Source organism: Rhinatrema bivittatum, chromosome 1, assembly GCF_901001135.1.
Source record: "Rhinatrema bivittatum chromosome 1, aRhiBiv1.1, whole genome shotgun sequence".
Taxonomy (NCBI): Eukaryota; Metazoa; Chordata; class Amphibia; order Gymnophiona; family Rhinatrematidae; genus Rhinatrema; species Rhinatrema bivittatum.
In genome coordinates, this window is record NC_042615.1 from 231,014,222 (window position 1) to 231,041,680 (window position 27,459).

The following is a 27,459-nucleotide window of genomic DNA, read 5'->3' on the forward strand; positions in this document are numbered from 1 at the left end:
TGTCCTATTTCTTGTGGGGGTTTAAACATCTTTGCCCTCCATTGTGGCTTCTGGTGCCTTTGTAGGATCATAACTTTGTTCCTGAGTTCTTGGCAGGTCTGTCTTTTTTTTTTTTGTTTTGTTTTTGTGTTTTGTTTTTTTATGGCTGCTTGCTTTTTTTTTTTCTGGTAGCAATCTGTTTGGCTCGTTAGGTCTCCCAAGTTGCAGGTTCTTTCCTTCTGTGAGCCTTTTCTCCATGAGACTCTGGGTGCGGTTCAGCTTTGGACTGTGCCTTCCTTTTTGCCCAAAGTGGTTTTGGATTTTCATTTAAATCGGTCCATTTCTCTGCCTGCCTTGGACAGGGACAGAGATGAAGCCTGAGTACCGTCTTTTGCATTCTTTGGACGTCAAGTGTCATTTATTGCACTATTTGGAGGTGACTAAGACTGGGAGTCTGATCGCCTGTTAGTGATCCATGGTGGATCACTAACAGGCGATCAGATGTGGTCAGCGCTTGCCTGCTGGGTTAAGGAGATCATTAGGGAAGCCTACATGGCTGCTGAAATTGCCTTACCAAAGCAGATTAGACCACATTCCACAAGGGCTGAGGCGTTGGTATGGGTGGAGCTTTGTCGCCTGCTGAAATTTGCTGCACAGTGACATGGTCAACTTTGCACACCTTCTCCAGCTATTACCACTAGTTGGGGCTAGGGAAGATGCCGATTTTGTGCGGGCAGTTTTGACTGGGCTGCTGGCAGCCTCCGCCCTTTTTGGGATTAGCTTTTGCACATCCCACTCATTGGGGTTGACCTACCCGAACGCTAAGAAAGGAGAAATTACTACTTACCTGATAATTTCCTTCCTTTAGTGAAGGCTAGGTCAATCCCAGACCGCTCTCTGTTGCTGGATTTGGATTTTGTGGTTAGCTGCTTTAGGGTAAGCAATGCAGAGTATGATTCCTGCTCTTTGATAACTGGTAAGTGGTTTCTCTAGCTCTTAGTTTGCTAGATATATTCTTTCTTTTGGCTGAGCTCAGTGTCCTGGTTGGTTGAGAAACATGAATGGTTGCCTGTTGCTAATGTTCAAGTTGAATCAAGTTTGTCCACAGTTTGGCTTTTCCAGAAAATACTTGCAGGCTGATGTCGGGGTGGGAATATATAGCCGAGACATGAGCTTTTGCTCCGCTTCCATCTGCTGGCAGAGGTGCATAAACCATTTATTTAGAGGTTTTTTTTTTTATACCGGCATTCATGATACAATCACATCATGCTGGTTTACAGGTAACCGGGGGTGAGATAACTTTGAACAATTAACACATGGTGAGAAGCAAAAAAGTTACAATAAAACAGGGGAAGCTAGAACTGGGGGAGAGAAGCAGGAATGATTTAATTTAACAATAACAATGAGAGGCATAATTATTTACATAGTGCTGACAGGTATCTTAAAGGTAGTTTGGGATTGACTCACCCTTCACAAAAGGAAATTCAGGTAAGCTAGTAATTTCTCCTTTTAGCCAAAAGATCTTCTTTCAAAAATTGGAAAAAGATCCATCTGAAGAAAATAGGAAAAAGCATAAGCACTGGCAAGTAAAATGTAGATAACAGGTTAAAAGAATTATAAACAAAGTTGCCATAGAGGCAAAAACTCATAATAAAAGCTTTTTTTTAAAAAAAAAAAAAAATCTGAAGCAGGAAGCCTGCAAGAAGTCAATGGGACTGTTAGGTGATTGGGTTAAAGTGGCACTTTGGGAAGGTAAGGCTATCGTGGAAAGACTAAATGAATTTTGTGCTTCAGTTTTTACTGAGGAAGATGTTGGGGAGGTTGTTTTCAAGGGTGACTATTCAGATGAACTGACCCAAATCATGGAAAACTTTGAAGATGTAGGTCAGATTGACAAACTGAAGATTAGAAAATCACCTGGACAGATGGTATCCCAGGGTTCTGAAAAAACTCAAATGAAATTTCAGAACTATTACAAGTAATTTTTAACCTATCATTAAAAATTATCTGTTGTACCTGAAGACTGGAAGGTAGCCAATGTAACCTCACTATATACAGTTCTCCAGAGGTGATTTGGAAAATATAGACTGAGCCTGACTTCAGTGCCGGGAAAATTATGGAAACTATTATAAAGAAAATCACAGAATATATAGAGGTTTAATTGGACACAGCCAGCATGGATTTACCCAGGGGAAGTCTTTCTCACAAATCTCTTTTTTTGAAGAAGTGTTTAAGCATGTGGATAAAGTTGAACTGGTAGATGTGGTATATTTGGATTTTCGGAAGATGTTTGACAAACTCCTTCATGAGAGACTTCTAAGAAAACTAACAAGGTTAGGGATAGATGTCCTTTTGTGGATTTTAAACTGATTAAAAGCCAGGAAACAAAGTAGTATTAAACTAGGATTAAACTGTTTTCACAGTGGAAAAAGGTAAACAGTGGAGTACCTCAGGGGTCTGTATCTGGACCAGTGCCTTTTAATATATTTATAAATGATTAGGAAAGAGGTATGACAAGTGATCAGATTTGCAGATGACAATTGTTGAGTAGTTAAATCACAAGCGGAATGTGAGAAATTGCAGGAGGACCTTGTGATGCTGGAAGATTGGGCGTCTATATGGCTGAAATTTAATGTAGACAAGTACAAAGTGCATATACAGAAAAATAACCCATGCTGTAGGTCACACAATGATAGGTTCCATTTTGGGAGTTACAACCCAGGAAAAAGATCAGGGTGTCAGTTGGTACTACATTGAAATCTGCTCAGTGTTATGGGATTAGAAAAGCAAACAGAATGGTAGGAATCACTGTACGGCTACCGTCAAGCCACCATCAATGCCAAAAGGGACTTCCATGCATCTAAAATTCACGACCTACAATTCAACGCCAACGCCCTCTTCACTTACGTCACAGACCTCACTAAGTCCCCCCACCCCTCCACCTACGAGGAATACTCCAAGGATAAATGCGAGGAGCTTGCTAAATACTTCCAACTTAAAATATCCAGCATCCTCCTACGCTTCCCCCACAACCCCACGACCACCACCCCGCCACCAAATCACAGTAGCAACAGCATCAGATCCTTTGACCCTACATCAGTTCTTGAAATTGAGTCCATCCTCAAAAAGATGAAACCGGCCACACATTTCACAGACTCAATCCCCTCCAAAATCCTCCTCACTATTCCCACCACCATCGCCAAACCCTTGGCTGATATCAATTGCTCTCTCACCTTCGGCAAAATCCCAGATCCCCTCAAACTAGCCGTTGTGAAACCGCTCCTTAAAAAACCCTCCATGGATCCCTCCGATCCTGCAAGCTACCGGCCCATCTCCAACCTTCCCTTCCTTGCAAAAGTCCTCGAGAAAGTAGTCAATACCCAGCTCACAGACTACCTCGAGGAAAACATCCTGCACCCATCACAATTTGGATTTCGGAAAGGCCGAAACACCGAGAACCTCCTTTTAGCTATCACTGACACCATACTCATCCGTTTAGACCAAGGAAACTCTTTCCTACTTGCCTTATTGGATATATCGGCAGCCTTTGACACTGTCAATCATCATCATCCTTTTCACCCGCTTGGCAGAAATAGGCATTGCCGACACCGCACTAGACTGGTTCTCCTCTTACCTTACAAACAGAGAATACCTTATAAAACTAGATAACTTTGAATCTGCTCATGGGCCCCTCTTGCAAGGCATCCCCCAGGGATCTTCCCTATCCTCCACTCTATTCAATATCTACCTCCTCCCCCTCTGCAACCTACTCTCAGACCTAGGCCTGGACTTTTTCTTATATGCTGACGATGTGCAAATTCTCATTCCCATCCAAAAAACCCTCAATGAAACCTTCCTTTTCTGGGAATCGTGCCTGATCAGCATCAACTCCCTACTAACCAATCTACACCTTGCACTTAATGCATCCAAAACCGAATTACTCCTCATATCCAAACAACCTGAACATGCCTCCTCCTCCACATCCCCCCTCCGTAAGAGACCTGGGAGTCACCCTCGACCAACACCTCAACTTCAAGCCACACATCAAGTCCCTGCTTAAAGCGGGTTTCTACAAACTCCAGATCCTTAAAAAGCTCAGACCTCTACGCCATACACAAGACTTCCGTTTAGTCCTGCAGTCCACCATATTTTCCAAAGTGGACTACTGCAACGCCCTGTTGCTAGGCCTCCCATACTCCACCATCAAACCGCTACAAATCTTACAGAACGCCATGGCAAGAATACTAACTAACACACGCAAAAGAGAACACATTACACCAATTCTTGCAGAGCTGCACTGGCTGCCCATCCATGTCCGCTCCCAATACAAAACCCTAACCATACTTCACAACATTCTATACAAAAACAACTCTGCCTGGCTTAAAAAAATGCCCCACTTTCACATCTCCCATCGCCCCACAAGATCCTCTCGTGCAGGCACCCTACACCCCCCCCCCCCCCTCAAGACAGCACACCTATCCACCACCAGGGAAAGAGCGTTCACCATCGCAGGCCCTGCCCTTTGGAACTCCCTCCCCACACACCTCCGTCTTGAGCCTTCCCTGCCCACTTTCAAAAAAGGCATCAAGACCTGGCTTTTCAGACAAGCCTACCCTGAAACCAACCCCCCGTAGCCTTTTCCCCCCCTCCCTCCCCTCCCTCCCTACCACTATACCTGCACGCAGCCATGGATCCCCCGCCAGCATGCCACCCAATAACTTGCCTTAAGCCAATTATATCTTTCTCCCTTTCGTTAACAAGTGACAATGCACCACCTGCTGTAAATATGCTATATTGTATCCCCACAAGCCAACTGTATCGTGTTCCTTGCTGTAAATAAGTTATAATTGCATAACCTGCTGTAAATAAGTTATATTGTACAACCTGTTCTAAACTCTCACCTCTGCAGCCTTGCTGCTGTAAATATCTCCCCTATAAATACCCCCTACCCTTCTTTAGTTACGCCTCTACTTTCTCAGCTCCTATACTTTCCTCCTACCTATCCCCCCACTCCCGCCCTTTTTCGCACCTGCTCCCATACCCCCGCCCTGTTTATTGTAACTTTCCGCCTTTTTCAAGTTCTATTGTAAACCGGCGTGATGTGTCCCACGAACACCAGTATATTAAAAGCTGTTAAAATAAATAAATAAAATAAAGGGAATGGCAAATAAAACAGAACATCATAATGCTATATCGCTCAATGGTTTGACTGCAGCTTGAATACTGTGTGCATTTCTGGTCGCCACATCTCAAAGATATAGTTGGAATGAAAAAAAGTACAGAGAGAGGTGACCATAATGATAAAGGGCATGGAACAGCTCCCGTATGAGGAAAGACTAGAGAGGTTAGTTAGGACTTTTCAGCTTGGAAAAGAGACGGCTGAGGAGGGATGTGATAGAGGTGTTTAAAATCATGAGAGGTCTAGAACGGGTTAATGTGAATCGGTTATTTACTCTTTCAGATAATAGACTAGGGGGCACTGCATTAAGTTAGCATGTGGCACATTTAAAACTAATTAAAGTTCTTTTTCACTCAACGCACAAACTTGAATTTGTTGCCAGAGGATGCAGTTAGTGTAGCTATGTTTTAAAAAAGGATTGGATAAGTTCTTGGAGGAGAAGTCCATTACCTGCTATTAATTAAGTTGACTTAGAAAATAGCCACTGCTATTACTAGCAACAGTAACATGGAATAGACGTAGTTTTTGGGTATTTGCCAGGTTCTTATGGCCTGGATTGGCAACTGTTGGAAACAGGATGCAGGGCTTGATGGACCCTTGGTCTGACCCAGTTTGGCATGTTCTTAGCATGTAGCATATTTAAAAAAAAAAAAAAAAAAAAATCAAAGAAAATTTTCATTCAATGCACAATTAAGCTCTGGAATTCATTGCCAAAGGATGTGGTTAAGGCAGCTAGTGTAGCTGGGTTTAAAAAAGGTTTGGATAAGTTCCTGGATGAGAAGTCCATAAACTGCTATTAATAGGGAATACCAACTGATTGTTGCCAGCTTATCTAACTACGTTCAGAATTTGTAATTTGCAGGAGCAGGTGAACTCCCTTCTTAGGTTGAATTTTCTGATGACCTGGAATTATTTCCAGATTCAGAGGTCTATAACAATGACATTGGTGTTGGTTCCATGGGCAAGATCCTCACATGAGACCCTTTTAGAGGGCCTTACTGTCCAGATGGTCTCCCCTATCTCAGCAGTATAGCAAATGTCCCTTTGCTGGAAGAGGTCAGGTGCAGCTTGGCTTGATGGCTTGTTTCCAAAAATCTGGAGATAGGGATGCCCTTGGACTCTGTGGAGTTGATTGTGGTGACTACCAATGCCAGTCTTCTGAGCTGGGGGGCATATTGTCTAGATCAGATAGCCAGGGAATTAATCTGGTCGTCGCAAGAGACAAAGTGGTTAATCAGTTGGTTAGAGACTAAAGCAATCATGATGGCTCTGTTGCACTTCGCTTTGATTCTGGAAGGGCAAGCGGTTCAGATCATGTCTGGCAATGCAACAGCATTGTCTTATATGGCTAGACAGGATGAAACCAAGAGCTGGCAAGTGGTGCAGGAAATTTTTTTTTTTAAATTTTTTTTTTTTTTTTTTTTTTTTTTTTTTTTAATGCAGTGGGTAGAGAAACATTTTAAGGCTCTTTCAGTTTCCCATATAGCAGAAGTGGAAAATGTTCAAACTACTTTCCTCAGTCAGAATGTCTTGGATTAGGGATCCTTTGAAAAAGGAGGCATTCTCGTCTATACTCGGGTAGGGAGAGCCAGAGTTGGAATTGATCACCACCCTTAATGCTAAGGCACCTGCCTTTTTCAGTCACAGAAAGGAGTTTGGTTCCTTATGAGCGGATACTCTGATTTAGCATTGGCCGGAAAGAAGGCTTCTCTACTTGTTCCCTACTTGGCCTTTAATAGGCAAGATTCTACAAAGATTTCAGGTCACAGGAGTTTAGTAATTCTGGTGACCCCTGATTGGCCAAGGCACCCCTGGTATGCGGATATGGGCAAATAGAAGGGAGTCCAGCTTTTGTTGTGAATGTTCTTTGGGTCTTTTATTCTGCTGTTCTTTCCTGGTTCCCCAGAAGCCCTTGGGTGAGAAGGCATTGGAGACCATTAGTTTTTGAATAGAATACTGGCAGACTGAGCAGCACGGGAGCCTGTAAGTGGTGATGTTAGCGAGCCTTTGGTTCTGCCTGTTTGCTGGCTAGGGAGCATAACCAATGTGTTTGGACTGGTCTACTTGGATTGGATGAAAGGAAATTATCAGGTAGGATCACATTTCTTCTTTATGTGAGTAGGTTGTGACAGTTGTTAAAATTTACTTTTTATAATGTACTTGTGACTTTTAAATAGTTGGATTTGTGTAATTTTCTCATCTAAAATATGTAGATTTATTTAAGTTCTTTTAATATACTGATACTCAAGACAAGGTCTTATCGTACCAGTTTACAGTGAACTAAGGGTAACCAGTTAACAAAGAAAGCAAAAAGTTACATTATAACAGGGAAAGTGGAACTAGGCTGTTAGAAGAGGATAGGTTAAACAATTTCTAACTGGAGAGAGGCATATAAGCAGGAGAAAGCACTTGCAAGGTAGGAATTATATACAAACTTACATTGTCTACGATTAGGCAAGTTTTATCAAAGTGCAATAAGGCGAAAAACAGTTCCTTTGAGTTGCGGAAAGGGACACAACCGTGGGGTATGTGACTGTGTGGGTGACCCTGAGGCTTCTTCAAGGGTATGCTTGGGCGAACAGCCAAGTTTTTAATTTTTTTTCTGAAAGTGATATGGCAATGTTCCTGGCAGAGATCTGGTGGGAGAGAGTTCCAGTGATGCAGCCCAGCAGTTGATAGTGCTAGTTTTTGAATAGTGTTGTGCAGAACGGATTTTTTGGGGGGAACCTGGAGGGAGTCTCTGTATGCAGATCTGGTGGGTCTTGCAGAGGAGTGTGGTTTGAGGGGTATGGTAAGTTGGAGCGAGGATTCCTGAAATAAGGTTTTGTGGATAATAGTAAGTGTCTTGAACAGAATTCTGTAGTGAATGGGTAGCCAGTGAAGTATTTTTAACTTAAGTTTTCACATACTTATGTTATAAAACTTAATTCTTTTGTTCTATTTTCAGATATTTGGCCTCCAGACAGCTTGGAATTGTCCTTTTATACTTTAAATCATGTGTTGAGAAATATACCATAATCGTTTGGATATGAAATATTTGGAAAGAATTAAATTACAGCAGGATGAAAACAATGTATTGATAGGTATATTTTAAATTATAGGCATCTTCGAAAACCAGGAATCCACCCCAGGACACCAAACAAATTCAAAAAGTACAGCCGCAGGTCCTGGGACCAGCAGATTAAACTGTGGAAGGTTGCTTTGCATGCTTGGGATCCTCCTGCTGAAGAAGAAGAAAGTGCCTTGCCAGCAATGTATGTTAAGGCTTATGTTCTTATGTAAGGCTGCTGTATGTACTAAATTGCTGTCTTGCAGTCTAAGACGTCCTTGAGAGCTACCTTGAGATCCCTCTGGTCATTTATAGTAGGACACTTTTTTCAACTGTTACTAATCAGTTGTGTGCTGTACATATTTCTTTGAAAATGTACAAATGTCATAAGAACCCTGTATTGCTGTTTAAATTTCAGTGAAGCAGTACTGTCTGGATGTTTAAACTTATGAACTTGTTTGCTCCATTACTTCCTCAGGATTCCTAGATATTTCCTTATTTTTTAAAAATCTAGTTTATATTTTTTGGTATGTTAACTTTAGCATTCCTGTCTAAAAAAAAAAAAAGCTAAGTACTGCATCAGCAATGTGTGGTGCTATAGTTATTTTGACAAATTAACTACTGTCCCTCCAATTTGTAGACAAATGGGTTTGTAAATCCAGAGTGACTAGCGGTTAGAGGTATAACTACTTGAATAGCTTGTCTGAAGATGCTCTGTATATTCAGGAAATTGTAACCATGATTGGATATTCAGAGTGCATGTGTCATATGGAAAACTAAGGAAGCAGGCACAGCTGTGATGCAAGTGCTGTGTAGGAAGCAGGACATTGCACTTAATGGGAGGTGTGCACACCTTTTATGTTTGGACTAGGGCTGTTTCTCTAATTCAGGTGAGTGGGTTATAGACCTCAAAATCCAGATGGGATCCCCAAATTGAGCTCATGTTCCATTCTGTAGTGGAGGGTAAGGTTTCACACATGCCTCCTGAAAAAGATATGAATAGTTTCTGTGGCTGCAAATTTTGTAAACTCATGAACTGCATGCTGTAACTTGGTTTCTTTCTGATTTTAGTAGCGGCACAGTTCTTGATAACATGGAGACTGAATCTATAACCTACGGCTCTGCAGAATCTCAGTCCAGCTTTCAAGGCAACTGTGTAAGTGTTATACCTTACTGGTTCAACTTAAGCTGTATAGAGCAATCTTAGGTTTAATATAGTACAAAAATCTTCTTCCTGATATGGTACGAGGACTCGAGATATGATGTGTTCAGATGCAGTTAGTTCCAAGTGACTGTGAGCGTTAGTTTATTTGATTCTGCTAGGGATCATGGCTGCCCTCTGGAGAAGGATGCAAATTGAGCTGGCAAGGTGGTCCTTTTGAAAAGGACTATCCAGTTTTATGATAGTCTTTCCTGTCAGAATTTGGTATGAAATAGGATGCTTTTGTTCTTTCTCCTGACACACCCAACTTTTTAAACTCACAATTGAACTTTAGATGGTCTCTATTGGTTGTCATTTAATCCCATATTCGTATTGGATCTTATGAAGACAAATATTCTATTTGTCATGATTCCTAAAGACAGTACAGAACTGAAAACTAGCAACTCAAGGTCCTGTTAGAAGTATAGATAGTGAATCAAACTGAAAATCAAAATTTAAAACAAATTAAGCTGCAGTGAAAAGCAGTACTTGGCATGACTGTATAATTTGTACACAGATTTGGAGACTATGATTTTAAAGGGCTGTTCCTAATCCTACTAGTCTAGTTCATACATGAGTTATACCACCTCTGGCAGCAGATGGAGACAGAAGAGACAATTTTTTTTTTAACATCACTTTTATTTAGAATAGTGCAGCCCAGACAGTTGGCAGTATTCTCTAGCAGATGGTGTACTAGGCTTCCAGGTCTTTGGCCTTGCCCTGAAAGAGCAGTCTCCAGGATTTTTCCCCTGATTGATTAGGTCCTCAGCTACTGAAGTAACAGTTTGTCCTTATTCTGTTATCAGTCCAGATGCACATTATCACTGCCCTCTAGCAGATGGAGACAGGACACACCCACATACTGGACTGATGTAGAACAGTATCAGGCCTGGTGGAGCTTGCTCTCAGGCAGTAGCTTACATTTTCCCCTCATGGAGCAGGATATAAACTCCTAGGGCAGGGACAGCAAACTCCAGTCCTCAAGTGCCACAAACAGGCTAGGTTTTCAGGATATCCACAATGAATATGCATGAAAGATTTGCACACAATGGAGGCAGTACATGTAAATCTTTCTCATGCATAATCATTGTAGATATCGTGAAAAGCTGGCCTGTTTGTGGCACTTGAGGATTGGAGTTCGCCATCCCTGACCTAGGGCTGCATGTTTTTGTGATTGATCCTCTAGTGGAGCAGAGTCTGGCTTATGGCTTTGGTTCCCTTTGGGGTTCCCCCTACCTGGGTTTGTGAGTATGGCCTTTCCAAGCTGCTTTATCCCCTGTTTGAGCCATGCACTTGGGTTTAATTCTCTAGACTGGTTGAGCTAGGCAGCAGCAGCAAAGCTGGTTTCTTGAAGGGACCAAAAAAAAAAAGTATAACTAGCTGTGGTCCTTCAGCAGCTGCAGAGGTGCATTTACAAAGCAGTGAACAGCAGGGGAAGGGCTTTCTGCTTACTGGAGATTCTGAGCACTATTCATTGTCATGGTGGGACCCACATTTATCAAACTTGGCCTGCCTTTATAAAGTTGCACATTTGGCATTTTTCTTTCCAAATGATATGGTTGGGTGGGGGGGAAACCAGCTCTTAAGCAGGGATCTCGGCAGCCTGGTGGGAGCACTTTTTGGTGGCAGGCTCTGCTGCCATTCAAAGGGAGCTTTCTTATCCTCAAGGACTCGAGGCTTGAAGCTTACCCTGGATTTATGAAGACTGAACAGGATTTTACTGTGAGAATTTCGATGAGCATCCTCACATTATCCTCCCTTTCATTCAGTGGGGGGAAGTGGATGCGCGCAGTGGACCTGAAAGATAAAGATGCATACGTCCTGGTTCCAATCCAACCGCGTGTGGATTTCCTCTGTGTTAAGTCCTCCTGTTGGTACAAGTTCCTTCTTTGTCCTCTGTGGCTCTGAATCTTCCCAAAGTGTCTAGTGGTGGTTGTAGTATTTATGATGCCAGGGTATTTCTAGTCTTTCCATATCTGGATGACTGGCTTTTGACAAGCTCGTCTCAGAAATTGGTCATTGTCTTCCGGAATAGAATGATCGATCATCTTTTATCTCTGCACCACGAAATATGGTGTCAAAGCAAGAAAGTAAGTTTTTTTTTTTTTTTTTATGGTCTGGCCTGGATGTAAAATGTCATATTCAGCTAAAAAATTGGAAAGCCTGTGTAAGACCACAGATTCTATTAACATTGCTAAGGATGGTATTAAATCTACAGGTCTAAGGTTAAGATCTAACAGATCTTTAGCTATATATTTTTGAATGGGTAAAATGGCAGACTTTTTTTAAACTCTGGGAAAGAGCCAGATTCAAGAGAATGATTAACCAAATCGCATAAGAAACTGCTGGCCAGCGGAGTAATGGCTTTAAATAGAGCCAGAACATGGATTTAAAGGATAATCAGTTTTCTGTTTCTGAATTATATCTAATAAAGAAAATTCAGATATAGGTGAAAATTCTGACCAGTTAATAGCACATAGTGGAGGCTTAAAGGTGGGATAAGATGGATGGTGAAATTCCTTAGAAATGGTATCAATCTTAGATTTAAAATAAGTAGCAATTTTATTACACATAGCAGAATCGTGACTGGTAGAGCTGCAATAATTCATTGTAGTTAAAGATTTAACAATATTAAAGAACACTAGGATTGGCATCAGAAATTTTCTTTGCAAAATTATTTTTTTTGTGATGTTAATTTCCTTATTGTAATGCCTTAGAGTGCAATAAGTCATTTTTTTGCTGCGGACGTTTTCATGTGATGCCATTTGCGTTCTTTGGATCGTAATAAAGTCCAAGAGAATGTAAAGTTTTGGAATACAATGGAGCATTAAGCTTATCTTTTTTTGTGGTGATTTTCATAGGCGCTATTGAGTCTAAGGTGGAAATGATTGAGTTCCAAGTGTCAACTAAATTAATATTTGGGGAAGTAATTTGAAAAGGTAGCTTAGGAGTAAGTGCTTCTATAAACACCAAAGACCTGGTGAGCCGTGCAGAGGAAGAGGAGACTGGGAGAAAAGAAAAAAAAGAGAAACAAAAACAAACATTTGGGAAGCCAACCAGCCCCCAAGAGCACCATGCAGTGAGTAAACTGCGCCCCCAAGAAGCTTTTGGGCCTATCAGAGGGCGGCTACTGCCCCCTTTAAACACAATCACTTCCCAGTGGCGTTGCGTGCCCGAAGGAGCACGACCTAAGAGGCCTGCCCCTTTGTGAGCCCCAGGACTCAGGGCAGAGGCGGCCCCCCCCCCCCCAGCATTCACCCGGCCGCCTCCAGCATTCAACCAGGTCTCAGCCCGTCCTCTCCTGCACAACTAGACCATAATGCTACCAGGATTCCCAAACCCCATTCTTCACCACAATCTCCACATCACAGGACAAGCAACAATGCAATATCGACCACGCACCTCCAAAACCCTCATCCCAATCATGATTTCACCTCTTACCCAACTCCTAGATCTCGCACTATTCTCCCTGACACTATTCAATGCTCAATCCATCACTAAGAAATCTTTGATCCTCAACGACTACCTTCTAGACGCAAAACCGGACATCTGCGCCATAACAGAAACCTGGCTTAAACCAACAGACATAGCACTAATAAATCAACTACCCACGCGGCTTTACGACTTCTTTTTCCTCCCCCCGACTAAAGAAAAGAGGCGGAGGCATCCTTTTAGCAGCCAAAAGAGTTGAGTCTCCCAACTCCCAGTAAAAACTGATTCAAAACTAGAAGTTGGCCTCTTCAAAACAGACAAGACTCCAAATCCTCTTAGTTTACGCCCCACCAGGACTTCTAGACTCTTGACTCATCCCCCATTGTAGAATTAATCGCAAAACACATGAATTTAGACTCCCCAGCCATGATCCTAGGAGATTTCAACCTCCACATCGACAACACTACACTCACAACTCACTGTGAAGCTCTGCTCTCCACATTTACAGCAATGGGCTTCCAGCAGATCATCAGTAAACCCACCCACAAAGCTGGCCACACCCTGGACCTCATTTTCATAAACTCTGGTATCACGCATTCAACCCTCCCTGTATGCACTCCAGTCCCATGGTTGGATCACTCATTAATCTCCGCTACCTTCTCAATAACAAAAACCTGTAATACACCCCCCCTTCAGTCTTCGTTTCTTTACAGAAGATACTGCTCTTCCGATGACATCAGCAACCACCTGGCTAAAGAACTTCCACATATAAACCTTTCAGATCCCAACTCAGCCATACTATCCTGGAGCAATATTACAGAAAAAATAGCAAGCAAATTATGTCCACTAACTACAAAAAAACTCAACTCTAACTCCTCAAAGAAACAACCTTGGTTTACAAATGACCTTCGAAAACTCAAACAAAACCTCAAACAGAAGGAAAATAGATGGCGCAAGACCCCGTGCCACAGCACACTTATCTGTTTACAAAACTGCCCACCACCACTACAGGAACTCCACCTTAAAGTCAAAAAGGGATTTCTACGCTCACAAGATTCACGACCTGGTCTACGACGCAAAAGCCCTTTTTTCCTACGTATCCAAACTAACACAAACCAACACTCCTATCCCTAACAACCAAGCACAGTCCAAAGCCGATGAACTGGCTCTGGTCTTCCATAGCAAAATCTCCAACCTTGTAACCCTCTTGCCCCCTAGCTCCAACTCTCCTACCAGCTTCTACCACCCCCTAAATAAAAGATTCTGGAATCATTCGAACCCACCACCGCTTTAGAGATTCAATCCCTATTAAGGAAAATGAAACCTTAATCCCATCCCTTCGACCACATCCCATCAAAACGTCTCCTAATACCCGACCCCATCTCCAAACCACTGGCGGATATCATTAACTACTCCTTAACACAGGGAATTTTCCCAGATGTCCTAAAACTTACTTCTCTTAAACCTCTCCTCTCCTAAAGAAACCTGACTTGGATCCCAAGAATCCAAACAACTTCTGCCCCATTTCCAACCTTCCATTTGTAGCCAAGAATATGAAGAAACTAGTCAATTCGCAACTCTCAGATTACCTGGGAGACCACAAAATATTGCACCCCACCCAATATGGTTTCCGCAAAGCATTAAGCACTGAAACCCTACTCTTATCGCTAACAGACCACCTCATCATGGGTTTGGACAAAGGACAATCTTTTTTATTAATTCTCCTTGACCCTATCGGCAGCTTTCGACTCCGTAAACCACTCCATCCTCCTCAACTGTCTATCGGACATTGGAATAACAGGCACTGCTTTCACATGGTTCAAAACATTCCTCTGTAACAGAGGTTACAAAGTCAGAATCGATAATAAAGAATCCCCATGCATCAACTCCTCACTAGGAGTTCCTCAAGGTTCCTCCCTATCCCCAACTCTCCAACATATACCTTCTTCCTCTATGCCAGCTGTTAACTAAGCTTCAACTAAAACACTTGCCATATGCTGATGTGCAAGTCCTGATCCCATCAAAGAATCTCTCACTAAAACACTCAAACACTGGGAAAACTGTCTCGGAGATCAACCTATTCCTCGCAAACTTAAACCTGATTCTAAACTCAGCTAAGACTGAACTCCTCATCTCCCCAGAAAAATTTACTCGCTACCAATTCACTTCAGAATTCTGCACAAATCCATCACCACCATCCATTCCCAAGCCCCTCTTAACTTCCAAATCCCCCTAAGACTACACACTTGATTCAGAGCCATCAGAGAAGCCTACAGAGGTTCCCTGCTTGTTCCACCAACCAAATCTACGCACCATCTAGCTTTGAGGTCGGGCCTTTTCTACAGCGGGACCTTCTCTATGGAACACCCTACCCCCTGATTTCAGACAGGAACCATGTTTATTAACATTCAGAAAAAAGCTTAAGACTTGGTTATTCAAACGAGCCTTCCCCGAGTCTAACTGATGCACCAAAACAACTATTAAGAGGACCTTTCAGCACAATGTAAATAACTTCTACTTTAAAGTTACTCTTACTCTTGTCTCCTTCCTCCCCCAGTTCTTGCAACCCTGTTTTATTGTAACTTTTGTTTCCTCTACACTTGTTAAATGTTCAAGGTTATCGCACCCCCTGTTATCTGTAAACTGGCATGATATGATTGTATCATGAATGCCGGTATAGAAAAGCTCTAAATAAACTCATCAGAGGATATGAATTTTCATTTCCAAAATGTCAACATATTTGAACTTATGGGCTAGGGGTTTCTATTATTAAATTGAATAAGGTAGTGGTCAGACCAAGGTACTGGAGTAACCATCATCTTATCAGAAGTAAGCTTAGCAAATAAAGGATTAATAAAAACAAGGTCTAGAGTATTGCCACGTTGATGGGTGGAACCTTGAATAAGCTGTTCTCAACCTAGGCCTGATGGAGCAGCTAAAAAGGTAGATTCTGTGAGGGAGTAATTAGAATTAATATGTAAATTGAAATCCCCTATCAATACAGTGTTAGGTCTACAGGAAGGGAGGAGATGACTTCTAAGAAATTAGACAATTCAGTTTGAAAGCCTGGAGGGCAGTAAACTACACAAATATTTAAGACTCTGGTCAGTAACATAAATTTGTATTTTGAATGGATTTAAAGATTTAATGGCCAACAGGCCTCCACGGTTCGATCTAGGCTCCAAAAAGACCGAATAATCAGATGTAATTTATTTATAATGACTGTATCCGAATCAGTTAACCAGGATTCTGCAATTAGAAAGAAATCAGGCTTATGACTGCATATCAAGTCTGTCGCTAATGAAATTTTTTTCTAATAGATTGAGCGTTACAGAAAATAAAGGAAAAAGTAGTTAGAATTAACGTAAGTAGCGTGGGCATAATCGTTATCAGATTAGTATGTTTGAGGGGATTTAGCTTTTAAGTAATGGTTTTAAGGGGGGTTGATATCTAGTACCTAGGGGCTGACAAATTGTACTTGCCTTGACCTAATAGAACGGGAATATCCATTCTCAACAAAAAAAAATCCCTGAACTACAGGGTCAGAACAAAGGGGCATAACTGAACATTTTCATTTGAATTGGTTTATTTCCCTCCCTACTCTGGACAGGGATAAAGATGAGCATGATGATCCTCTGTTGCTTGCCTTGGATGTCAAGTGGCATCTGATGCAGTACTCTAGGATTACTTAATCTTTCTGGAAGTCTGATCGGATTTGTGTGCAAAGGGAATCGGCAATGTGGTCTATTACAGCCCTTTGGGTGAAAGAAGTAACCACAGCTGCCTATGTGGATGCCAATGTTCCATTACCTAGACAGGTTAGAGCTCATTCCATTAGGGCTCAGGTGGTACCGTGGGTGGAGCTTCGGGTCCAGGCATTACTGCCTGGACATTCGGGCCCAGGAGAACATGGCCTTTGCACATGCAGTGTTGATGGGACCGTGGGCAGCCTCTCCCCACCTTTTCCGGAGTAGCTTTGGTGCATCCCACTGGTGTGGGTTGGCCTGCCTGAGTGCAAAAGGAGGAGAAATTACTACTTAAATCTGATGATTTTCTTTCCTCTAAGGAAGGTAAGCTTTCATAACATGCCATTGGCTGCCTAATTGCTTTTAGTTTGTTCCATGTATGTGGACAATGAATTGTGTTTTCTGTTCATTTGTTTGAAGGACTGGTAAATAACATAACCAGCCCCTAAGATTAGTGCATGTTAATCTTAGGAGGCATCCTTCACATGGACATCAAAGCAACTCACAAGAATGCCAGAGCTGAAAGGTTCATCCACTGGAAAGTGGGCTTCCAATGGAATCTATGCCTTAATCTAGCTGTGGCCCAGGGACCAGGCTTCTTTCATCCTTGGACTTGCATGGGCTGGACTATAGAGGAATATCAGTTTATTTATTATTTATTATTTTTTTTTATATACCGACATTCATCTCAATTGAGATATCACACCGGTTTACATTCAGGTACTGTAGGTATTTCTCTATCCCCAGAGGGCTTACAATCTAAGTTTTTTGTACCTGAGGCAATGTAAAGTGACTTGCCCAAGGTCACAAGGAGTGACAGCGGGACTTGAACCTTGGTCTCCTGGTTCATAGTCCAGTGCTCTAACCACTAGGCTATTCCTCCTCCCTTATTTTATTTTATTCTAGTAGTTATTTTATTCTAGTAGTTCTGGACTGGCCAAGGATACCTAGGCATGCAGATGTGGTGAGACTGGCTGGAATTCCTTTCCTTTTATCTGCTGTCTGGGGCTCTTATGACCAGGACAGTTGGTAATAGGGGATCCAGTTCTATTCTGTCTTGCAGGCTAGCCCTGAAGGATGTTGCACAAGAAGGGGTGTTCAGTCATTTCCATCTTTTCAACTTGTGTGTGGATATGATGCCTTTCTGTGGTGTGTTGCCTGGTGAGCAAATATCCAACAATTTTGCGGAAGAGATTGGAGAAGTGTCATCTCTTGCTATAGAGGTTGGATTCTGATGGCCTTGGTAGCCTCATCCAAATGACTCATTTCCTTTGTAGAGTTAAATGCATTTGTTCTTCAGAGCTCTGCTTCCCCTGCATGTTCTTAAGCTGCTACTTATGGCCTAATTTTAAGGCTTTTCTCCCATTCTGTCTCTATGGGGAAAAATGCTTAGTAAATGAGGCCCTTAGTGTGTTAGTGGACCCACCTTTGGAACCTCTTAAGCATGCGTCCTTATAGTATTTTTAGTGGCTATCTGTTCAGCCAGACATTTTTGAATTGTAGGTCTTAGCTTGCAAATATCCTTATTTAGCTTCTCAGCAAAGTTGCCCTTGTTTAGTCGCTTGCTTTCTTACCCAAGGTTTCACCTTATTTAAATCTGATGTGTCTAGCCTTTGCAAAGGAGGATTGCCTGGAAAAGATATCTGCTGCTTGGATGTTCAGGTTCTCCTTGGATAGCTTAGAGTAGACTTCCTACAGAAAATCCAATGGGCTGTTTGTCTTGTTCTGTGGTCTGCAAGGGAGAGGCACATTCCAAATCATCCATTCTGATGGATCCAAGGACATCTTTTCAGAATACTTGCTGAAATGGTCAACAAATTCTGAAGTCATTTCAGGCTCATTCATGGCAGGTTCTGGCCTCTTCATGGGCAGAAGCTACAACAGTTATTCTGAAATACATTTGTGGCACCTGTTTAGATTACATGATTCCATACATTAATTTGTGCCTTACTGTAAACCGTTGTGATGGTACTTATCTTAACGATGGTATAGAAAAGATTTTAAATAAAATTGCCACTAACTTGTCTTTGCATTCCTTTATGTATTATACACTGGATGGTTCAGGTTAAAGCAGATACCTTTGAGGGAGTGTTTTCAAGGTAGCCCTGTCTTCCCACCCACATTAACTGGGATTTGGGGGTACTTCCCATGTGTTTAGACTACTATAGTAAGATGAGGGAGAAATTTTAGTCTGTCTTGATTTCCTTTCTTTGAGACCTGCTAGACCAGTCCAGGACCTACCTGGGCAGTCTGCTTTAGTTTTCTGTTTCATTTTTACTCAAATGCTTCAGGGTTCTCAGAAGTGTTAAACTTTCCTTTTGGTGGGAGGGGGGGGGGGTGTTCTTATGTATTCTCTTCTAATTCTGGTGAAGTGTTGAGCTTACTTGCAAAGTATCCTGTATTTGATTTTGTTATGGCATTTTCTCTACTTTGCTTTATAAGGATATTGGCAGGTTATCTGTACTACTCCAATTTTTTTGTAAACTATTATGATGGCGAAACCGAATGATAGTATTTATTTTATTTATTGAATTTTATATACCAAGAGCAGTGAGGTTACTGGAAAAGTTGTCTCCATTTGCTGGCAGGGTGGTATAAACCCTATGCATCTGGACTGATCTAGCAAGATTCAAGAAAAGGAAATTAACAAGTAAGACTAAATTTCCTAGCGTGTAGCAGATGGACTCAGGACCAATGGGTATAGTGTGCTCCTGATAGCAGTTGGAGACTGAGTCAGATTTCAGTCTGACGTCAGCACTACATATATCTGTGCACAAGGCTCTGATCCTCAGTTTTTTTTTTCCATCTCCATAGCAGTCCAGGACTCCACACATGCTTGCACAGTGTTAGAAACCAAACTCCAAATTTAAAGAAGAAACAATGAGAATCAGCAGTCCCATCTACAGGAAGAGATCATAGGGGGCAAGCTTGCCCTATTCTACAAAAGATGGGTCGAAATAACGTCGTACAATTTGGGTCCTATCCATCATCCGAGAGGGATACTACCTGGACTTCCACAGCATCTCCCCGGACAAGTTTGTGATTTCTCCGTGCCACGACCCCGCCAAGAGGAAAGGCAGTGGAAACCACACTATCAAAACTAATCGCCCTAAAGGCAATAACACCGGTGCCCCTGCACCAACAAAATTCTGGGCACTAGTCCAAGGGAACATTCCGGCCTGTACTGGACCTCAAGACAGTCAATCGCTACCTGAAGGTACCCCGCTTCTGCATGGAAACCCTGTGTTCGGTCATAAAGGCGGTACAACCGGGAGACTTCCTGACTTCCCTGGATCTTTCAGAAGCCTATCTCCACATACTGATCCATCGCATCCATCAGCGTTTCCTACACTTCGCAATATTAGGCCATCACTACCAATTCCAGGCCTTACCGTTAGGGCTAGCTACAGCTCTCCGAACGTTCACCAAGATCATGGTGGTAATAGCAGCAACACCGAGGAAAGAAGGAATCCTTGTGCATCCATACCTGGACGATTGGCTGATCAGAGCAAAATTGCCAGAGGAAAGCCATCAAGGAACTACTGCAGAACCTTGGGTGGGTCGTCAACACACCCAAGAGCCACCTGCAGCCCTCCCAATCCCTAGAGTACCTGGGAGTCCAGTTCGACACCAAATGGAACAGTCACTCTTCCCCCTACGAGGAGAAGGAGATTGATGGAACAGCTACGAGCATTGTTGAAGTCCACTCTCCCTCGGCATGAGACTCTCGAAGTCCTCAGACTCATGGCATCAACCATAGAAGTCGTCCCGTGGGCAAGGGCCCACATGCGGCCCCCTACAACATTCCCTACTCTCACATTGGAACACAATGTCTCAAAACTACTCCGCCCCCCTCCGGCTACCGGCGAAGGTTCGGAACCAACTACAATGGTGGCTACAATAAGCCCGTCTGAGTGGGGGAACAAGCCTATCCCCACCAGAATGGACCTTGCTCACCACGGATGTGAGCCTGCAGGAATGGGGAGCCCACTGCCAGGAGCTAACAGCTCAAGAGCAATGGGACAAAGAAGAGTCTGCATGGAACATAAACAGACGGGAAGCCAGAGCAGTCAGACTAGCCTGCCTACATTTCAGTCACAGACTCCGGGGCAAATCAGTCAGTCATGTTTGACTGCCACAACAGTGGCCTACATCAACCACCAGGGGGGAACCAGAATCCAGCAGGTTTCTCTGGAAATAGAGCCCCTAATGACGTGGGCAGAATCAAACCTTCAAGGGATATCAGCCGCCCACATCGTGGGAAAAAAGTCACTGCAGACTAACCTCAGCAGTGAGTCTGGATCCAGGGGAATGGACTTTGTCTACAGCAACCTTCCAGCAGATATTAAACCTCTGAACCCCAGCCATGGATCTTCTGGCAACTGGGTCAAACACCCGGGTACCCAAGTTCTTCAGCCGAAGACTGGAACCACTGTCCCAGGGAATCAACGCCCTCGTCCAGACCTGGCCTCAGGAGGACCTATTTGTACGCCTTCCCTCCATGGCCACTACTGGGCGGAATCATCCGCAAGATAGAACACCACAGAGGGCTGGTGCTTCTAGTGGCCCCAGACTGGCCAAGAAGACCGTGGTATGCGGACATGCGAAGACTTCTGGCAGGGAACACTCTACCCCTCCTCCACACAGGGATCTACTCCAGCAAGGACCGATCCTCCACGAAGGCCTAACGAGATTCTTGCTTACGGTCTGGCCATTGAGAGGTCTTCAAGTGGAATCTCAGGACCAGTGATTGACACACTGCTCCGAGCGCAAGTTCTCCACCTCAACATATATACTAGTATGGAGAATATTCAAAGCCTGGTGTGAGGACCGCGACATCCTTCCACGGTCAGTCAAAATCCCCATGATCCTGGAATTTTTGCAGGACAGCGTGAACAAAGGGCTGTCCCTAAACTCCATCAAGGTGCAACTGGCCAGCTTCAGATCCAGGGTGGATGGCACCAGCCTAGTGGCCCACCCAGATGTCTCCTGTTTCTTTAAAAGGGGTCAAGCACATTCGGCCACCTCTAAAGTGGCCGATAACCCTATGGAATCTCAATCTAGTGTTAGACTTCCTAGTGGGAGCCTCATTCAGACCAACTCGTGGTCTGTCCCTACGGCTCCTGACCTTGAAGATGGTGTTCCTCATGGCAATCTGCTCAGCCCGTCGATTCTCCAAACTTCAAGCACTATCATGCCGGGAGCAGTTCCTCAGATTCAAGCCGGGATCCATACAGCTGTGCACTGTACCCTCCTTCCTGCCAAAGGTGGTTTCTCACTTCCATCTAAACCAAACCATCTCGCTGCCATCTCCAGATGAGCATAAGAACTCGGAAGACTCACGCCTTCACCACCTGAATGTCGGCAGACTCCTAGTCAGATACCTGGAAAGATTGGAACCTGTAGAAAGATGGACCATCTGTTCGTTCGTTCACAGCGGGAAGAAGCAAGGTGAAGCGGCCTCATGGGCAACCTTTGCCTGCTGGATCAAAGAAGTAATCAAGGCGGCCTACGTAGAGGCAGGCAAGCCTCAACCTCTACAAGTCAAGGCCCATTCCACAAGGGCCCAGGCAGTGTCCTGGGCAGAAACCAAGATGCTGTCACCTGCAGAGATATGTCGGGCGGCAACATGGTCCTCTATCCACACCTTCTCGAGATTCTATCGCCTGGATGTTCAGGCCAAGGAGGATACAGCATTCGCAAGGGCAGTACTAAATGGGCTACGGGCAGTCTCCCACCCAGTTCAGGAGTAGCTTTTGTACATCCCATTTGTCCTGAGTCCATCTGCTACATGCTAGGAAATGTAGAAATTACTTACCTGATAATTTCATTTTCCTTAGTGTAGACAGATGGACTCAGCACCCCGCCCATGGCTGCCTCGCAATCAAGAATCCTCGGGGGAACCTCCCCCCCCCCCCCCCCCCCCTGAGTGCAACACAAACACGGGCAAGCCTTATCTCTAGTTGACACCCATATTACCAGGTGTCGGTGCTTCTCGGTTGAATGCCCTGGCGGTCTCCAGCTAGAAACCACATCAACCAATCCGAGTAATCAAGTATCAAGTTAACCAAATTAATCAAAATTATCCAAACACATATATCCATAATTGCTTTTTGAGGAGAAAACTGAGGATCAGAGCCTCATGCACGGGTATATGTAGTGCTGACATCAGATAGCAGTTGGCGGAGTCAGATTTCAATCAGGAGCACACTTTACCCAATGGTCCTGAGTCCATCTGTCTACACTAAGGAAAATGAAATTATCAGGTAAGTAATTTCTACATTTCTATGTTTGAAAAGCTGAACCTTGTACTTGGTCAATAAGTAGCATAGAAAACTAATTTTAGGTACCAGTTTTCATCAGGTGACCAAATCATAAGCTTTGGGAATGCCAAGCATTGTTGTTCATAATAAAGTGCCCTTTACAAGTTATATAGCATGTACAAATCCATTTACAAGTTGCTGGGCACTCAAGTGATTCATAAATTTGAGGTGGCTATGAACTTTAAGGCTAACATATGCCAACTAAAATGGGTCAACCTATTGAATTGCAGCTACTCTTCCTTATTGCTTTCTGTGCTAAAATCAGTTTACAGTAGAAATTGTAATTGTAGTAGATGTGAGAATAGATTGTATGAAGATATTTATACTTATAAAATGATCTTTTGTGAGGTTGGATGCAATGTGTCTGCAATATGTGAATTTTTATTTTTTTTTAAATAGGATGCTTATTCTGGCACTCCAACAAAGATTAGATGCCTTGATCATCAGATGGAAGGTGACTTTAACTTGCAGACCTGTTTGGAAGAATCTGAAGACCTCAAGTGACTGAGCTAATGCAACTATTTGTCAAACGTCAACCATCAACATTATGTATATATGTATCCTTCTGATGTAAAGAGTTAATGTGACTTTCACATAAAAAAAAAACCAAACTAGTTGCTCCCTTCTCCAATCTACTACTCTTTTCCAAAGCATTTGATGATCAAGCCTATGGGCTCTTTCTCAGGATCAGCTTGTTTACAAATTGGTATTCATGCTCAAAACCATTCATATATATTCAGCTTTCAGTCATTTATGTTGTGTTGCTGTTACAAACTTGCTGAAATTGTGCTAAAGGATTTTCTACTTGGGATTCTTTAACTTTTCTATCATGAATATTTTTCCCTGTGCTACTCTCCTTTTTTTTTTTTCTTTCTCTGCGAATACTCTAAATTACAGAGTGATAGCCCACTGGGGCCTCAGGAAATACCCAACCCTAATAGACATTACTGTTAAACTGCCATAATGCTGTGCTTCTTGCAATACAAGATTGTAAATGTAGAATTCTTGTTTATCAAATGTGCTCTACAAACCTTTCACGGTCTGATCTCTTCTGACTCCTGGGCATCTAGCCCAGTGTAAACTTATGCTAATGCTAATTGTTGCATTCATGACTAGAAGCAATCTCCCTAAATCTTCACAACTGTCAGATTTTTCCCTTTGCCACCTCCCTTTTATGATTTTAGTACAACAGAGACCATCCTGACCAAGACAATGGGACCTGTTCATATAAATGTGGCAGGCTATTGGTAAATTTTTGTTCCTGAGAAGTGTTCATATTCATAGGCACTGAGTATTCTCTTTCTAGCACTGCTAGCCATGGCTTCTTTGAAGAATGGGGATCTGGTCTTGGAATTGAACGTCATTCTCGTGAATCATCAGTGATGGTTAATTGCAGTATGCATGTGGAAATATAAACCACCTGTCTGGCCAATTTTTTTCATGGGCAACTTAAATAATTAGAATTGGCTTATTAAAATGTATTCAGCTTTTTTATTCCATCACTGTTAAGGTCCCAGTAATGGTAACTGCTATATTAAAAGTATTTTTAATTTTTGACAATTAAGGTGGCTATCTATAGATGGAAGGCAGTGTTGTGAAAATACATATGACATCTAGTGGCATTCAGATACTAGTCATTTTATCTTTGATCTTAATGTAAACCTTCAGTCTCATGTAAAATAGCACATCTTTGTTAATATTTTTAGTTCAAAACTCTTGGCTTATTCTAATGGTTTGAATTTTTAGTGTTAGCCATTTTAGTAGCAAATTAAGATGCATGCTTTTCGAAAATACTAAGTGTTTGTAAATAGTCCAGACACAGCATTTCTAACTGTAAAAATCAAAGTATATGCCAGTGTTTAAATTTTTTTTTCTTTTTTTTAATTTCCTAATAAGTGGTGTGAAAGGAAAACTCAACTCTTATTTGTTCATGGTCACTGTGTATATATTTCATGAGTCTAGTAAGCTCCAGCACAGTGGCCTGGAGACTGAGGAGACCTAGATTTAGTTCCTAAGGCTTTAGAAATTACTTGCTGGCTTTCCTATGAATGGGAAACGATTAAACCTTTGTATTGAAGTTCAGGAATGTTCATGTCCTATCACATCTCCAGTATTACAATAAAATGTAGTTTCAACTTAAAGGTTGAATGGTTGACAGTTTAGAAAAAAGGGACATGTAGGCAAGCAACTTGCTATGTTTCAATAAGTGCTGATATCTGTCTATAAAGTCAACTATGGTTACAGCCAAGCTAGCACTTGTCTTGGTCTATCCGATTTTAAAATTGGTGTACATTTTTCTCCAAAATATCTGCTGTGAACTATGGCAGTGAGTGGCCTTTAATTAAAAAAAAAATGTAAATGTTGGTTTTGTACATATTTGAAATATGAAGCTAAACTTTTGTACCTATATTGAACAATGTTAATAAAACCTTTGGCTTTCAGTGCAATTGTGTGTTCTTGCCCTATTTCTTATGGTACATTTCTCATGTTAAGTGTACTGGTATTTTATTTCTAGAAAAATTGCTTTTGAGCCAAGAAATTGAATTTTCACTTGAACCAAGGTATGTTCTGGAGCAGTGATTTTCAAACTTCTCATTCTCACGCCATCCCTGCCCCTACTGCTCACGCTGCTCCCTTCCTCCCAGTAACTCACTGTGGTACATGCTTCTTTTGCTGACTCCATCTGTTTCTTTGAACCATACAGTGCTTTACTCCCATATTTCTTACCAGTCATTGTGAGGGAAGTATGGGTATTGTATGGCTCAAATTTCTGAGAGCAGTCCAGAGTTGGCAGTGAAATGCTTGTGCTTCCTTCCTGATGGGCCTATACAATAAAGTGTGCTCAGCCTAGCACACAAGGTTACACACAGTTGGGGCATGTGGTTTGGGTGTGCTACACTAGCACCCGATGCAGTAAGGAGATTAACATACCTTAACAAATACATAGCTGATAGTGCCCATCACATGTAAATTCCATGTAGATGAAGCTGTTATCTATTACCTCCGATGCAGGAAAGTGCTGGGAGCCCAACATATACTTTTTAAGGTGGCAAATTTTCACTCCAGTCCTGGAGGTGGAGCAAAGTCAATTTATAAGTCAAGGATTCATTAGAAATGGGGAAAAAAAAATTACGGTCCTGTTATGTGTGTCCTACTTAGTATTGTTGACACTTATTACTGCTTGCGGTGGTGAAAAATAAGTTTATTGGCTTGATTAAAAAATGTTCTTATGGCCACGCATAGCAAGGAGCACTTAATGACACTTAAGCAACCTCAGCAAAAAGAAATTGGCCTGAAGAAGCGGGATAAAAACGGTCACTTGTATGGAGCACCCACTGTAATTGTGGGTACTCGATGAAGCAGAGTTACGGACATGCAATTCTCCCCTAGCATGCCCTTTTAAATGCAGCCCCTCATTTAAATACTGTTTCCCTGTACGTACCAGGATCAGTCCAGACTGCTGGGTTGTGCCTCCCCTCCAGCAGATGGAGTCAGAGAAAAGCTGAAAGGCACCCCCTAGATATACCGGTGTGCCTCCTGCAATCCCTCAGTATTTTCTCTGACTCTAGCAGATTGAGAGGCATAACCTGCGGTCCTGATCTCTCGGTTTTCTACATTATTTACAGGTTTTGTTTGTTGGAATTAACCCTGACTAGATCAAGTAGTTTGTTCTTCCTTGTCTGTCTAGTTTAAAAAAAAAAAAAATTTGATTTCCTAGCGTGTAGCAGATGGACTCAAAACAAGTGGGTATAGTGTGCTCGTGCTAGCAGTTGGAGACGGATCTGACGTCAGCACGGGTACATATACCCCCACAGGAAGTGCAGTAATTTCCGTCTCCAAAGCAGTTTGGAGCTACCTCATGCTCGCTGAGCATGTTTCCAAATTCTAAACGACTAAATTCCTAGAAGAAACCTACTGAAGACGATGCCCGCACTCCTGCAGTGATACCATTCGGTCCCTCCCCCAGTTGAGTTTCCCGAGCTGACTTCCGTGGTCCCTCGGAGGTAGAAGCCTCGGTCCAGTGGCCGACTCGCGGCAGGGACCTAGCCCCCGAGTGAGAAGGGCTCGGGCGTGGCATAGAGGCAGCCTCGGTCCCGGCGAGGGCTTGGCCCCCGAGCGAGACGAGTTCGGGCGCGGAGGTGAAGGTACTCACCCTCTCCCCCCGCAGCCGGAGACCGCCCGGGTCGCAGCCGGGAAGCGCCGAAGACAAGGTAAGGCGTACATCTTTACTGTGGTCTCCGAGGAAGTGAGGATTTGCAGGGCCTGCCTACGTGGCAGCCTGCCAAGGAGGTCGCCATTTTACCTACCTACTTGCCTTTGCCACCTAGACGCACGTTGCTGTACGCATGCTGAGATAGGCGCCCGTTGCTAAGCGCATGCGGATAGGCACAGGCTGGCTAAGTGCACGCCGCTAGGTTAGGCGCACGTTCCTAGTCGCACATTCATAGGCACGTTCATAAGAAGCCTGTTGGTAGGCGCACGTTCATAGGCGCCTGTTGGGAGAGGCACGTCCATAAGACGCCTGTTGGGAGGTGCATGTTCTTAGGTGC

At 42.9% G+C, this 27,459-nt stretch overlaps 1 protein-coding gene across 2 annotated transcripts in view; it reads left to right on the top strand.

Annotated features, from left to right (window-relative positions):
- The window catches only part of SLBP (stem-loop binding protein), an 84,555-nt gene extending 59,199 nt beyond the window's left edge, over positions 1-25,356 (top strand). For both annotated transcript variants that reach the window (XM_029592627.1, XM_029592630.1), the window contains 3 exons: positions 8,260-8,412; positions 9,279-9,363; positions 23,309-25,356. In XM_029592627.1, coding sequence (XP_029448487.1) covers positions 8,260-8,412; positions 9,279-9,363; positions 23,309-23,413 — 343 coding nt within the window. In that variant the 3' untranslated portion in view covers positions 23,414-25,356. The remainder of the gene's footprint in view (positions 1-8,259; positions 8,413-9,278; positions 9,364-23,308) is intronic.
- The last annotated feature ends 2,103 nt before the right edge of the window (positions 25,357-27,459 follow it).